At 34.7% G+C, this 14,628-nt stretch overlaps 1 protein-coding gene across 1 annotated transcript in view; it reads right to left on the bottom strand.

Moving 5' to 3' along the window:
* Positions 1-218: 218 nt before the first annotated feature.
* Positions 219-14,628, bottom strand: part of LOC149785170 (CD109 antigen-like) — a 33,723-nt gene continuing 19,313 nt past the window's right edge. The window contains exons 21-36 of the mRNA XM_089979891.1: positions 13,367-13,468; positions 12,313-12,441; positions 11,313-11,451; positions 10,185-10,367; positions 9,543-9,624; positions 8,794-8,950; positions 7,986-8,066; positions 7,270-7,468; positions 6,199-6,362; positions 5,362-5,511; positions 4,074-4,136; positions 3,386-3,495; positions 2,679-2,826; positions 2,132-2,234; positions 1,158-1,267; positions 219-546 (exon numbers count right to left, since the gene is read on the bottom strand). Of these exons, the coding sequence (XP_089836017.1) occupies positions 511-546; positions 1,158-1,267; positions 2,132-2,234; positions 2,679-2,826; positions 3,386-3,495; positions 4,074-4,136; positions 5,362-5,511; positions 6,199-6,362; positions 7,270-7,468; positions 7,986-8,066; positions 8,794-8,950; positions 9,543-9,624; positions 10,185-10,367; positions 11,313-11,451; positions 12,313-12,441; positions 13,367-13,468 (1,956 nt within the window). The 3' untranslated portion in view covers positions 219-510. The remainder of the gene's footprint in view (positions 547-1,157; positions 1,268-2,131; positions 2,235-2,678; positions 2,827-3,385; positions 3,496-4,073; positions 4,137-5,361; positions 5,512-6,198; positions 6,363-7,269; positions 7,469-7,985; positions 8,067-8,793; positions 8,951-9,542; positions 9,625-10,184; positions 10,368-11,312; positions 11,452-12,312; positions 12,442-13,366; positions 13,469-14,628) is intronic.

The raw sequence follows: 14,628 nt of genomic DNA, 5'->3' as shown, positions 1-14,628 counted from the left end.
GCGTTTATTTTCAGATTTAACATAGGTTTTGAAACACTGGTTTAAGCATTACTCATTTCTACAGGCTACATAAAAGTGTGCCCATGACTTGCAGTGTTCACTCACTGCCCCGTTTTATGTACACCCGGCTGAAAACCCTTGCCTCTAATATAGTATAATTTTCATTGGTCGTATTTTAGTGAAAAGAACTACAGAGATATGAGAAGTTGTCTTTTTTTATTCATAGTACAAATCGTCGAAGCAATAATTCTGCCTTTGTTTGTGCTTATTAAAGACAACGTTTACTCTCAATATTGCTCATTTACAGGCAAGATGGTATTATAAAATCGCGTCATTACGTATACGCAACACAGATAGCTTGTATAAAAACAAAATATGATAGCTTGTATAAAAACAAATTATGATCGATTCCAAAATGAGGCGCAGTTTCAGGAACAATCTTATCACACTGCATTAGTCTACGCTCACTGATGAGGTATATACGTGAATTTCTTCATTGCCATTTAGCAATTAAGTATTACTGCGAAGAACATTGCTGCACATAGCCTGAAAGAAGAGAACAATGTATGTATTAAATGTGTATATACACCTTACTAAATAACACCCACTTTTGGAAATTCTACTGTTTTACTTTTAGGCATTACTGAATATTTAAACGAAAGAATTTCTAATCAAAACTGTCCGTATTAAAACTATAGCCTAAAACCTTCTTATAAAATCTACTCACTCATTAATTATATTCACAGTACATTGAAAGATTGAATTATATTTAAAACTAAATTGACTATACATCCTGAATGCTGGTATACAACTTATCTTGTAGTTTTAATTGATGTATTATTATTATTATTATTATTACAGAATGGAAAGCATCAGTTGAGATTTTGTACACTTTCTTTGGCGCTTTTTTGGGAACCCAATACGGGTAAGCCAAAATTTATCCCCTACCGCATATTGTTGCCACTTGGATACCTCCACTTCGATGTGTAGTGAACTTTATCTCAACAGTTTAGGAGTAAACACCGGCAGACGAACGGTACGACACTTACACATTCATGAATTTCTTTTCGGCTCCATGTTGTAGGAATAAATATCAACTTATCTGAAGTATACGTACGCACACTGTTTTGGTCTCATGGATAAACAAGTAAACATACCGTTGCGGTAACAATAGTTCCAGGAGCACATCCACACTCGGTGCCACATATATCACACAAACTGTTGTTTTTTAGACTTGTGGGCAGGTAACTCTTTACTGTCCGCTTGTCTGTAAAAATTGTATAAGGAATTCAATAACAATTAAGTATATTGCTTACTATGTCATGTGCAGTGTGCATGAGACTGGAATGAACAGTCATCGTCGACTGAAAAACTAGGCAATATATTCGTCGTTAGTCCAGATCATCATCGTCATCAAGTTTGTATACAATTTTGTATTTATTTCTGTCGGCGGGTTGGCTGTGGAGCAAAAAAGGGCGTCAGATTTTGTAGAACTGTTATTATATTGCACAGTTTTCAGGATGTGATATCAACCTTCCTTCTGAGTCAATAGATGGCATTGTACACTGCAAATCTGCTTGTAACTGAAAGTACTTTTAACATTTAACATAACTTATTTTGGACAAGTAGTACAAGCTTTATACTTAAATTGACACTTATACTCCGGACACCTATCAAAATGAAGCATAGATATTATATTGTAATTATGAACAATAGGATTGCTAATTAGCGTTGTCATTGTGTGCCCAATAATAGGCTTCGTTGTCCTCGCATATAATTTGACATTAAACTAAATACAAATGAAACATTGCTATGTTATATGGTTATCAATCGTATAAAATTTCACCAAAACGACTGAATTGAACTGACCATGTCGGGGACCTATTTTCATTCCAAATGCAAGAAAATTAACTTCCAAAGAATATTCAAATCTGACTAATATGCAAGTCCAGCTTGGACGCTGATTGTTGCGAACTAGATATATCGCTTATGCCACCAAATCATTTCTCATTAAATCGTATCTGTTTGTGGAATAGTACAAAAATCAACAATAATATACCAATAATATTGCAAAGTACACATCGACAAATAAATTACCGGCGACATACGTAGCATGCATTATATAGATTACCTGGGTCATAGTAAGAATAGACTCGGACAGTCGCAGGCTGGACCCTGGCAACCAGAGACGCCCTTCTCATTGTTACGCCAATACAGATCTTCTCAGATGTTACCTTGTTTGAAAATTGTATTACCAGATTAATAAGGGTTCTACAATCAGAGTCGGCTGCAGCAGGACATTAGATGTCAGATGAATAAAGATTATTGCCTGTTTTATCTCTAAATTCAGAAAAAACCATCAGTTAATTATCTTGTCATTTTAATAGACTTTAGTCTTGATAGACCAATAAATAATACATTTACATTAATTGAACGGTTTTGAAGGACTTTCGATTATTTCAAAGTTTCTCAAAAATAATTTTTTTTCTGAAAAAGGTGTCAACGTGCAGGCAACAACAATATATTCCTGACAAACCTGGCTGGTCAAGACTGTTGACTAAACGTTTTTACACACATACACATATACACATAATTTGAAGTTGAAAGAGATAAGAGACATACATGACGGTAAGGACTAAATATTAGAAAAATGCACTCCAGGTGATAATACGGAAAACCTGATCAAAGTAGATGACCAAACGTCCGGAAGATTCTTCGATTCGCTTTATCTCCGATATCATTACTACGGATGATTTGTGTGCCGCAAAACCTGATGGTGCCCCGATATCCAGCAATACCATACCACTGTTGCCTGCCTGTGTCCAGCTGCAATTTGAACAGCACTGGATAAGTAATGTTGACTGATGCATTTTCAGAAAATATTAATCTACACAAGTACGTTGCTGAATACATGCTCTTCTATGTGTTGCATGGTCTGGTTCATTCAAATTTCCACAACTGTAACGATTAGATTGGCATGTGGGCTGATATCAGCACCATCAATGAAGGACTATGGTGTATTGTGTATGATTGTTTACTCGTCTATAATCATAGTTTAGGTTCTTAATATAAGCTATTCATTATTGAAGGTCCTCTCTAGAAGACAAACATTAAAACATTCATCTTACATACCGATTATTATTCTCATTTTGTCAGGTATTATCACTAATCATCATTATCATTCTCCTCATAAACGCTAACATAAGTTATCATTCAATTGCAGACGTCTTAAAATTTATTCTTTGTTCTGATTACGTAAATATCCTACAAAACATCTACGACAAACTTAATACAACCATATTCAGGCCTTTTTATTTTTCAGAGGGATCATCAACTTATTTCTTTTGAAAATATCATCCATACCATCTAAATAATGTATACATACCTTGTACACGCCGTCAGAATAAAGCTGTTCTTTCTTTCCTCTGAGGTTTCGATAGTGAGCGTGAAACTTGGAGGTACCGACTCGCCCAATACATTGTAGAATACCCCAACCTGTTTAAATATATACATCTCATTTTTTCAAGTTCACGGTGGTAGGAAAAACCCACATAATGTTACTGAACTAGTCATGTGAATAGACGGTTGTTTTAGATTTTTCTTGCATTTTAGTCATCTTAATCTGTGTAAATGAAATCACTCGCAAAAAACTCGCACAAATCGGAACGATAAAGTTCATTACACTTATTTTTAAGCCAGTCATAAAAATATATGGTATTAAGATACCATAAACGCTAATCATATATCTATAAGCTAATCAGCACGCACAAATGCACATGCGTTAGTTGTATCAGTACTGTATTTAGAATTTAGAACAAAAGGACTGAACATTATAACTGTTTCCCTTTACCCTCATTTGCGCTTCAGAGACCCCCAAATTTTTAATTTGACCCCCAGTTTTGATACCAAAGTTTGTTTTTTACTCGGTCTGACCGTAGTTTTGACACTAAGGAGATTTTTGACTCAGTCTTGCACCCCTAGGGGATACACTGATTATAATGACATCAACAAATATTTACTGACTCTTGTAAGCAAGTGTCTCTGAACATATATGTATGCATGTCACAACTCACCTCCAAAAGACCCATTCCTGTTCCAGTCGCCGTTACACTTATGAAATCCGTAGTACCAGGGAACTGAAATGGAGACAAAAGCCCAATCATGTGATAGTATGAATATTCTTAGTGCTTTCGAGGACACTTCATCTTCGCTAGCTAAGGTTCTGATAACCCTATCTACACCTTGTCGGATCGAATAGCTATATCAGTGCTTTTTGTCCAAGCGACATCTAAAAGGATTTTATGTCTTGCCTCCCTTAGTATGGAATTCTAACTAAACAACGGGGTGCATTGTTGATCGGCCATAAACGGTGGTGGCAACTGACCTAAAGAGGATACGTTGATTTTGTACCAGAGGGAATCCATTATATGTATATTTGAGTTAAAGGTTATTTGTGAAAACACGGACCAACACTGGAAAAGTGCTTATTTACCAGTCCATTCAAGTTGTGCGCTCACCTTGTTGCAATCACTTAGGAAATGTGTTCAAATTTCAACACTTAATTTTGATTGGATGCGGTGGCTTGCTGCCCCATCCAATGAAATTCACAGCCCCAAAGCACAGAAATATTTGCTCGATATGCCAAGATGTAGATAGGATTACCAGAACCTTGGTTAGCGAAGATGTCAATTCTATATGGCAATAATCATTCTCGGACCGAATAAAGAAACAAAGGGAGAAATAGTTAAAGACACAAAGTGCCTTTTTACAACACTTGACGCTTTTGAGAATCGTTTCACTCGAAATTACTCACGAGAGATGTTCCATCTGAATAACACAAACGCAACTACAATATATTTTACAATGATCTTGCACTTTTGCTGCTTACTGTTCCGAGAAAGCAATTTTATATCGTTACGCCACATTATAGTACATGAAATTCACTGAATTTATATCGTTTCGAACGTTTTATTTAAGTCTAATGCAATTCTTAAGTGCAATCAAAATGTGCAAGCGAGAATAGTCGCATTAATCGTTTTACACAGATTCAAAATTTGGTCTTCATGTATTTAAGAATAAAGGTTGCGTATTGAAATCATTGACTCTATAACCATATTCATTTTCGTCAGAACTGAATACACTTCAAAACAGTTTACATTAATTCTATGCCATGTATTATTGGATGCATACAAGTAACTTGTAATCCTGTTGATGCAATGTTAGCTACTGTTACTTGCTCTTCCCGATACGATGTACAATGTAAGTATGTAACGAGGTTATAGCTAGAAGCCGATTTTGTATTCCGCAGATACAGTACTTGATATCATATGCAGTACATCAAAATAATGTATTTAAACTTACCTCTCTGAGTGTCAGGACATCATTGTTTTCCCTGTTGAGGGTCAAGTTCTCCGTGGCAGCTCCCACTCGAAGGGTTACTCGGATATCAACAACCGGGGTATAGGTCAAAGCCGCAAAACTGGACAAGCTTTGAATTGCAATGACTGTATCCTGTAACAAAGAAACAGTCGGATAATTGAATTTCAAACGTCATTAGTTTCTACTATATAGTAAAATTAAATGTTTTCTAAGAAGCCACACTAATAACTGGACATCTTATTGAAATGGCTATTTGATAAATGAATAGCACATATTACACAATCTTTCCCATAGAAATACTTTTATGTCAGCTTTTAGTACCATGCAGTTCTGTAATAAAAAAGTTCAGTGTGTGCTTGCGTGTGCGAATAAAAACAGGAGCATGCATTATTATTCGATTGTTTCGGTATTTTTCGTGGTACATTGATTTCCTTTTAGAAAGTATTACGATATCATTCCTGTCTGTATTCCTAATTCATTCTGATACTTTCTGTATACGGGTATTATTTTAGTGTTTTATGCATCGATTATATTCATTAAAAGAGTTCAAGTACAGATCCTATTTAAGGTTATGCCGCCAACCAACCCTATACTTCATGAGGAACTAATATATTGCATCACCTTTTCTAATTCTGGATAATAGTTAGGCATCAATAAGAATTATGTACATGGCATTATATTGACCGTAAACCGTTCAAAACCACGAAGGGCTTTCTGAAGATACCTTTTTAGATGAACTACTTAAACCCGGTAAAATTATATGAAGCTGCCCGAGTGGAAACAAATCCTACATAGGGATTTCTCTGTCTAATGATCTACCTGAGTTGACACAAATCCTCCATAGGGATTTCTCTGCTTGATGAGCCACCTCAGCACGGGCAATCCATTCTCAGTGTCCCTCAGCTCAGTGTAAGCCAAAAGGGCATACGCTGCTATTTCTATCTGCAGGGATCGCGAGTCGTTCTTCCAGTGGCGTAGACCACCTATCCAAACAATATATTTGCTATACATTATACACGAATAGGATCATATTTCAATACTTCCAATAAATCATTAATATATATGTTAAAAAACTGCTTGTTATCTAAATGTTAATGGTGGGTGTTCAATGATATATTCTGATTTGAAAGACCAGCACGAATTAACTTCAAGTAAATCCCCACGAATAAGACAGATTAGCGCTTTTCTATACAACAGTAATCATATGCATCTTTGATCTTTGTGTAGGAAATCAGGCTTTGAAAATGTGAGTTAAATTCATATGGAATATAGTGAGAGCTAGAATGTTTTATGCTGATATTTTATTTTGTAAAGTATTAATTTTTTAATATTTTACAGAATGACACGATCAAGTCTCAGCTGCATATTCTACTGAATATGGATTCCACCCCCTTTTTGAGGTCTCCTACAATCGATAAAAATGGTTGGTCGTCTACAAATGAATCTGTCCCAATTGTAACATTTACGACATCGCACTACAAAATATATCATATTGCAATGAATTACGTGAATAAAAAATATTACAACTTTACGTGTGGACAAGAGTAGGCGTTCTAGATGCATAAAACGGATGACTTCATGCCCATCCCTTTTAGAACTAAAATTCAATGAATTACCCGTCATGTTGGAATTTTGTATTAAGAGCGAAATTCACTTAAAGTGCCTTTATACTGTCATTTATAGTTGCGTGTTGAAAAGCTATGTCTTAATTACGTTTAAGAAATAAATTTAAGCAAACATTTCACGTATTTTCTTACAAACAATATGACTCAATAAAAAGAAGCAATATCCACTAACAACAAACCACAAAAGTAGTAATGAGAAAACCTTTTCTCGGATTCCAAATTTCGCACCGATTTCTTGAGATGGAAGTCGGGCGAAATATTTTACCTTCATTGACGACGTCTCGGCTTTGAACTAGTGTGTTGAGTATGGATCTGGCATTAGCAGTATATTTTTCTGTACGTGACAAAGCATAAGCTATTATTGCCATTTCGTACTCCATGGCCAGTTCAGGTGTTGAATTTGCCAGGGCCGTCTCTGTTGTAGCAATGGCTTTGTTCAGGCTTAATAGATGACTCTCATCCTTCTGTAAATATGCATTGGAAACAGTTTAAACATCAATTGTTTGAAGTCAGGAACGTTCCAAACGAGAGCTATTTCAATCATCTAAGATCTACGATACTACTATGAACCTTCAGAAAATTCAAACTTCTGCGTGTTCAGACCCTACATTTTTAATCCAGATTGCTCGGAATAATCAACGTTTTTCGTCTGGTGCATGGGGGTAAGATAATATTGAGACCGCGTATCCCTTAGCTGTCTCACAATATTAACACAAAGTTTAAAGACAAGACCACCGAACTACAATGACCTACAAAACGATTGCATAAAATCTTTATATAAAAAAACGCTTTTAAATTGTATGCCTAATACTTTCTGTAGGTGTTTTCTTTAAAAGAAAAGCAACTTTAATGCAGTCTTGCTTCTGATCAAATCAGTGTACAGTGTAATACATGTTCTTTGGTTGGCTATCTTCTATTCTTTAGTTTACTACTTACTAATGACGGAATATTAAGTGTACACCAAGTGTTGACGAAACTCACACTGATATTTTGAGCCTGTATTTCCTTTAGGGCAATGAAGATGTAAGCACCAAGCGATCGTCTGCTTTCAGCCGATCCTCCCTGAAAAACAAAGAAAACTGGAAAATGTTGAAAACAAATACAAGTTCATAGCAAACCATTTGTATATAACGTGTAAGACCTGCTCAGGATAACCATCCATTTAAATACGAGTGATTGGACTGATTCCTATAGTAGTAGCACGTCTATTGCGCTTAGGAGGTGGTCGTCTGCCTAATATGGTTGTCTGTCTGCACCAAATCGTATTAGTAGAATATCTTATTTATTTTTTAAGCATATCAAAGACTTTGCCCTAGTCACTTCTTGCGATGGAACGATATACAGTTTCAATTCGGATAAAAATTTAAATGTTTGGTTGAATGGCAACCAATTGCTCAATTTATTCCCGGTTAAATCACCAGATGAGATGACCGGTATAGATTCTCATAATATATGTCTAGAATGCTTCGTGGATATTTTATGCTCCAGTATATTGTTAAATTGGTAACTTCAGCTTTACTCGCATAGTAATTAATGATTTTACAAATTAATATATACATGTTTGAGAAATGTATTATATAAATACTGATATTTCCACATCTGCCAACTTTCGAAATGATTTCGCTTGATTTAGTACTAGATAGGAAACAATAACACTTAAAACGTACAAATACCAAACAGCAATAACAGTCTTGTTTAGTGACTAACAAAGTGGACTGAACGCATCATAAACCGGATGCTCAATATACAATGTTTCTTTACAATGATTAAAAAAAATAGCAAACGTTACCTGCATTGCTCTGTGGTGAACTATCCCTGTGACGTTGAACAGACCGTCATCGGACTGTTGCTTGAGAATGTATTTCACTAATTCCTCAATGACCCTAGGATCGATGAAAATCAGATCGGTTGCCTGTGCAAAAGACTTTCCAACAAATGCCGTCAACCTGAATACGTTACAGATAAATCTTTGACTTTAGTAAAGAGTTTTCAAGACAAACTATAATCAACTTTTCTTCTGGAAAACATAATACATCTTGGTTTGTTTTTTTTGTATTTGTCTCCGTGTCCTCTCCTTTGATAAATGCTTCGTAAATGTTAAAGTATTTTTTCATTATTCGTAGGACGGTACATGTCCTTGGTCGTTTTCTCAATAGTTGGAATTAAAAATACATTGAAAGATTTTAAAACTGATTCTATTTTAAAACTGATTCTAATTGGTGATTATGTATTACTTCATTTATAATCTGAAGAATAAAAAACAATGAAAGATAGGAATTTACTATCTTCTGAACAAACAACGATACGAAAATGTTGGAAATACCCGAGCAGACCATGCTTTCTCAGCGAGATAAATGGAGACATCTTCCGCTGAATTTCTTGTTAATGGATATTCAAATGTTTAAACTTTCTAAACCAAAAAATAGTTATACAGCCAGAATGAAACCTCGTTATTTAGTCTATATGATTCTGTTTAATTATATTCACATATTATTATTATTATTATTATTATTATTATAGTGTAACCTCCACATGTACCATATACTTCCCGACTCATCGGCATCCCCAAATGCACTGAATGACCCGTCAGATCTCTGATATACCAATTCCCTCTGGTAACCTGAAAACATTAAAATACAATTTTTTAGCATTACCGCATAACAGTTTAGATGTTAAATATATTTAAACTTGTATTCGATTTATTTTCTTTTGCCTAAGTTTTTTCATTTAACCTCACGTTAAAGTAAATTGGTTCTTCTGTGTTAAGTCAATGATAATGTAAATATTTTCGTTTCAAAAGAGTTTGTTTTGTATTTTGCATGCGCCATATAATGTCTGACTGGTAAAACAGTAGAAATATATATGGAGCTTCCAATACAATTGCACATATTCCAATAACATTTAGGAAATGAGTTGAAAGATATTTCTGCATTCCTTGTTGAAATGAACTCGTCAGTGAATTAATGATCTCAAACGGTTTTCTCAACCTCATATTGATGACAATATGAGATGACAAGTTACTATTGTCTCAGCTGCATCAAAAGTAAATTATGCTTCATTCAGATTTAATTTTCAGAACAATATATATTCGAATTTTGTTTGACTAAACTATAGATTGTGGCAATATGTTAGGTTCATGAAACAATGTACATGAAAACTATAATCTTTTAAAAAGTATACCTGTTCTTAATTTGAATCTAATATCCTCCAGTTTTACTGAATCTTCGGGCATCCTGCTGGTTTGCTTTAGATAGTGGGCTGCATATACACTAGGGGCAAAGTTCAGCATGTTTTGTTCCCCACAGCCGTATGGAAGCCGGATAAGGTCCTCTAGATTTTCCATGGAAGGTCCAAGAATATCACCTACAGAGTAAATACTTCCGTAGACAAAGCTGTGCACTAATAATAGTAATTAATGTATGTTATACAAGTTAATTTAATAGGAAATTTACGAAATGAAAACAACAAGATAATGTGGAGAGGTACCTGCAGCGAATGATACAGCAATGAACACACATGGCGCGTCTATTTATCGCAGGACGTTATGAACGTTGCAGTCCTCACCACATTGATGTAGCTTTTTACATTTGCTATGCATATGCTGCGCGAATGTTATGATTTCAAGTAGGATTTGAAGTATAGAAGCTAATAAACGTGAACGTTATGTGATATAATTGGATTCATTAATTTTTATTCTACAAAGCTGCTGTGTTCTTGCTAGTGCAACATGTGGATTTTGCAGTTTATTTTAAACAAATATCACAAAATGAAGCAATATTTATTATGACTAAACAAATCAAATCAAAAATACTTTTTGAAAGTGAATGGAAATATGTACTCTCCTAACCTGGATCCGACTCAGCTGTTTATAAAACAGTGTACAAGCTTATTTTGAAGAAGCGTATTATATGACCCTTCCAATACCAGTTGTTAATAATTGCACCTTTCACCAATATGTTCTCCATCTGCTAAGAGTTTATTAGTAATGAAGTGTGCGAGTGGATAGCTGAGTAGACTTTAAGAATGGAAAATATTTCCAGTAGAAAGTAGAAACTTCCAGTTGTCGCCATCCTATTTATTCAAGAGAAATACTGGTTAGCCCTCAAGTCAGCATCTTTTCGGCGAGTAATTTGCAACCTCAGTCGACCAGAAGTTTCAGTTTTCCTATTCAAGTGGAGCGAGTAAATTTTTCAACCCTCATAATATAAAATTTGCCTTTTAATGATCTGTGCATATATGATTAGTTACCTTCATTGTCCATAGAATTTGTTTACAATTTATTGTTTTCGCCCAATGACGTTAACTCACCTATAAACGTTACGCGTATACTCTCTGAGCCTTCTACTACATTTTGAGGATACGTGACTCGAACTTGCTCGAAGAACGTTCCATCTTTCGAAAGTGATATTAGCACCGGTCTGTTGTATTCTTTTTGTTCTCCCTCAGCCTGTAGCAATTATCAACATTGAATAAATACGGAAGAACATTAACTTTGAAAATACATAAAAAGTTGTCAACACAAACTTAGTTTCGACGAATGATGCCTCCAATCTAGAGAAAGACAAATCAAGCATACAAATATACAAATTTTAACATCATTGCAATACGGTTTCAAATTTCAGTGGAGTACTGCGTGTGACAAAACATACGACTATCAAGAAACGTTAACAAAAATTTAATACCGCTATTGCCTCCAGGGAACTGTTACCCATGTTTTGTAATTCGAACGCGAAAAAATAGCAGTGAGCTTCATATAGAAATACGTTTACAATATTTCAGAAAATTGTTTATTCTTGTGTGTTTTTACAGAACATCAACATACATTATGACGTTTGTACAATTATACCAGAGGTAAGTGCAATAGCTTTCTGCACCTAAAGAGATGCTTGTTATCATAGACATTAGTTTCATCTTTATATGCAAGATAATATACTCTGTAAGTGACACCAATATTTGTTCATCCAATTACTTATAAAGCACGAAATATGGTCTAATATGACGGAATTTTAGAACCAGATTTAATACAAGTAAATGTATACTGTAAATATGGAAATACGTCGACTCAGATTAAGGAAAGGTCTTACAACTTTTGATCAATATATACATGTCAGTCTCAACTGAAAAATAAGTACTCAAAACGTCGGAAAAAGTACTCAGAACGTTTCATAAAATCTTTACTAACTAACCTTTTTAACTCTTCATATAAGTCGTTTACCCATTGGCAAGAATGTGAACGAATCAGTAAAATCAGTCACCTTTACTCCTGTAGATAAGTAGGTACCGACCAAATGCAAAGGAAAATGCATACCTCAACTAAAAGAGGATTCATCAATGCATCCGCCGCCAGACGTGACTGTGCTTGAACCTGTAGGTTTATGGAACCAATGGACTTCGGTCTTATTGTGAAGAATACTGCCTTTGGCTCATTTGAATTCACCTGTGTTATATCAAGATTTAACCAGATAAGCAGCATTTAATAAATCACTGAAAAGGCAGTAGTCATTGAAGTACAAGATTCAGGAAGCATTTTTAAATATCCCATTTTATTTGTTCACGAATTTTCACATTTAAATGTCATCCGGTAGCGATGTGAATTGCATTAAATACCACAGGCCGATATGGCACCAAATAAAGGAACGCAATATTTGTTTTTACACAAAGCTTTGCTTTAGATGTTATATATTGTCTTTGTATACTTTTTGTTTTTCTTAAAATTATCTATGCATACTGATATGGTCATGGCATACGAATAATTGACACCGTATTTGTTTTATAAATTTTCATGAACTTGCTGAAGTCCTAAATTTCACAGGGAATATCTTGTTTAAAATACGAGAATTTTATAGCATATAATCTCATAGGTAACAGATTTCGGCCAAAAAAATACCAACATCACTTACAAGATTACAGTCACATTTCCATTTATGTAGGGATCTAGTCTGCCACGTTCTGAGAGGTTTCCAAAGTTTATTTCAAAAAGGTTACCTTTCTTTTTTACTTTGTCACAGTAGAGACTTTACATCCAAGTAATATGGGATTTCTCTATTTTTAAAGACATACGTTCATGGGAATGAGTAAAGGCATTATATAATATTGAACGATTTATATATAAACAAGTTATACTTTATTTCTGTAATCTCATCCTTTACTATACGAGCCAGGCTTTAAGTAAAAATATACATGACAAACATAAATACCCCGATGTATATAACACCGAGATTAAAGCCAATTCAACGCTGATAATACATATTCTCAATTATATCCAAAAGCACATCTCGTTCAAAGGGGTATCTATAAACTAAAAGTCAGAATAGACCCTATTTCATGACAACGTTTGAACGAATGATATAAATTCAAAATACCTGAACACATTGCACCAGATCACCAGTCAAAACTGTATTCTTTCCGGTGCCATCAATAGTAATGCCATCGAAGTCATTTGATCCGTTCAAGGTCAACAGAACCTATTTATATAAAACAGATACAAAAATCAGCTACATATGTGTTGAGAAACCATAGCAAAGAGAATGAGTTATTGGGCGACTTAAGTTCTCTTAATGATGGCATGAAATGCTTGAACCTAAATTATTCCGAGTCTCACCAAGATAATGATGCATGATCAATGTAGTTTAAATGCAGCATTATGTAGTAAAAGACTGTCCAGAAAATCACAAAAAGAACAGGCAATTGAGCCATAACTCTTCGAAATAATATTTTAACAAGGCTGGAGATTAAACTAATTCCCAACCTAATAGTATTTAGACCACACGCAAATCTGAAATGCAACAATCCTTCGTAAAGTAACGATGCATAAATCAAAGTCAGGAGGTTGAGTAATCAAGTGGTAATTCTTAATGTCCTGGGAAGCTAGAGATCGAGATCATTTCAAATTTAAATCCCGATAAACAAAACTTTGATAAAGTTATGCTACGGAAACAAAAAAACATGGGCAATACAAAATCGTGGCGGGGGAGGGTGAGAGCACATTCGTTAATAACGACGTAGCAGAACTGAAAAATAACTCTTGCACACGTTTAACAATAAAATGCTGCATGCCTAATTTAGTTGAAGTGTTAAAGAAAAGTAGGGAGCGTAGACAAATGTTCAGAGGATACATTCATTGCCCATAATACATAAAACCATGACAAAAGTTTGAAAATCAAAGTCTCTCGAGCTTTGATCAATATAGATGTTCATATTAAATGTGGCTAAACAAAAACAATTCTCAGTCAATTTCTCTTGGAACAAGTATGTTGGGGGAGCGAAAGAAAAATGGGCAAAAGCATTACTATACGACTCCCGTCAACTAAATTGAAAGGCGCCTAAACTAATATAAATAAGCAGAAAATTTGTTTTAAATACAGATCAATATTCTAACATCAAGAAATGAAAGAAAATAACCTGGACATCCGGGTAAAGGAACAGTTTTCTTTAGTGTACAAAGGATTACAAATCATAAAAAGCAGGTCAACATGCATTTGACCAATGTATACCACAGAAGTACAACTTTATCTAAATTAATCAGAGCACAATGGTACGTTTCTACAATCATGGAATGATGCGCTTTTCTTGAAATATTACGGCTGATGTGTGCTGGTGGCAAGAGACAATGCTAATGACTGAC

Source organism: Sinohyriopsis cumingii, chromosome 13 (genome assembly GCF_028554795.1).
Source record: "Sinohyriopsis cumingii isolate HCF-2022 chromosome 13, ASM2855479v2, whole genome shotgun sequence".
Classification (NCBI taxonomy): domain Eukaryota; kingdom Metazoa; phylum Mollusca; class Bivalvia; order Unionida; family Unionidae; genus Sinohyriopsis; species Sinohyriopsis cumingii.
This window is presented reverse-complemented; position numbering and strand designations above follow the sequence as displayed.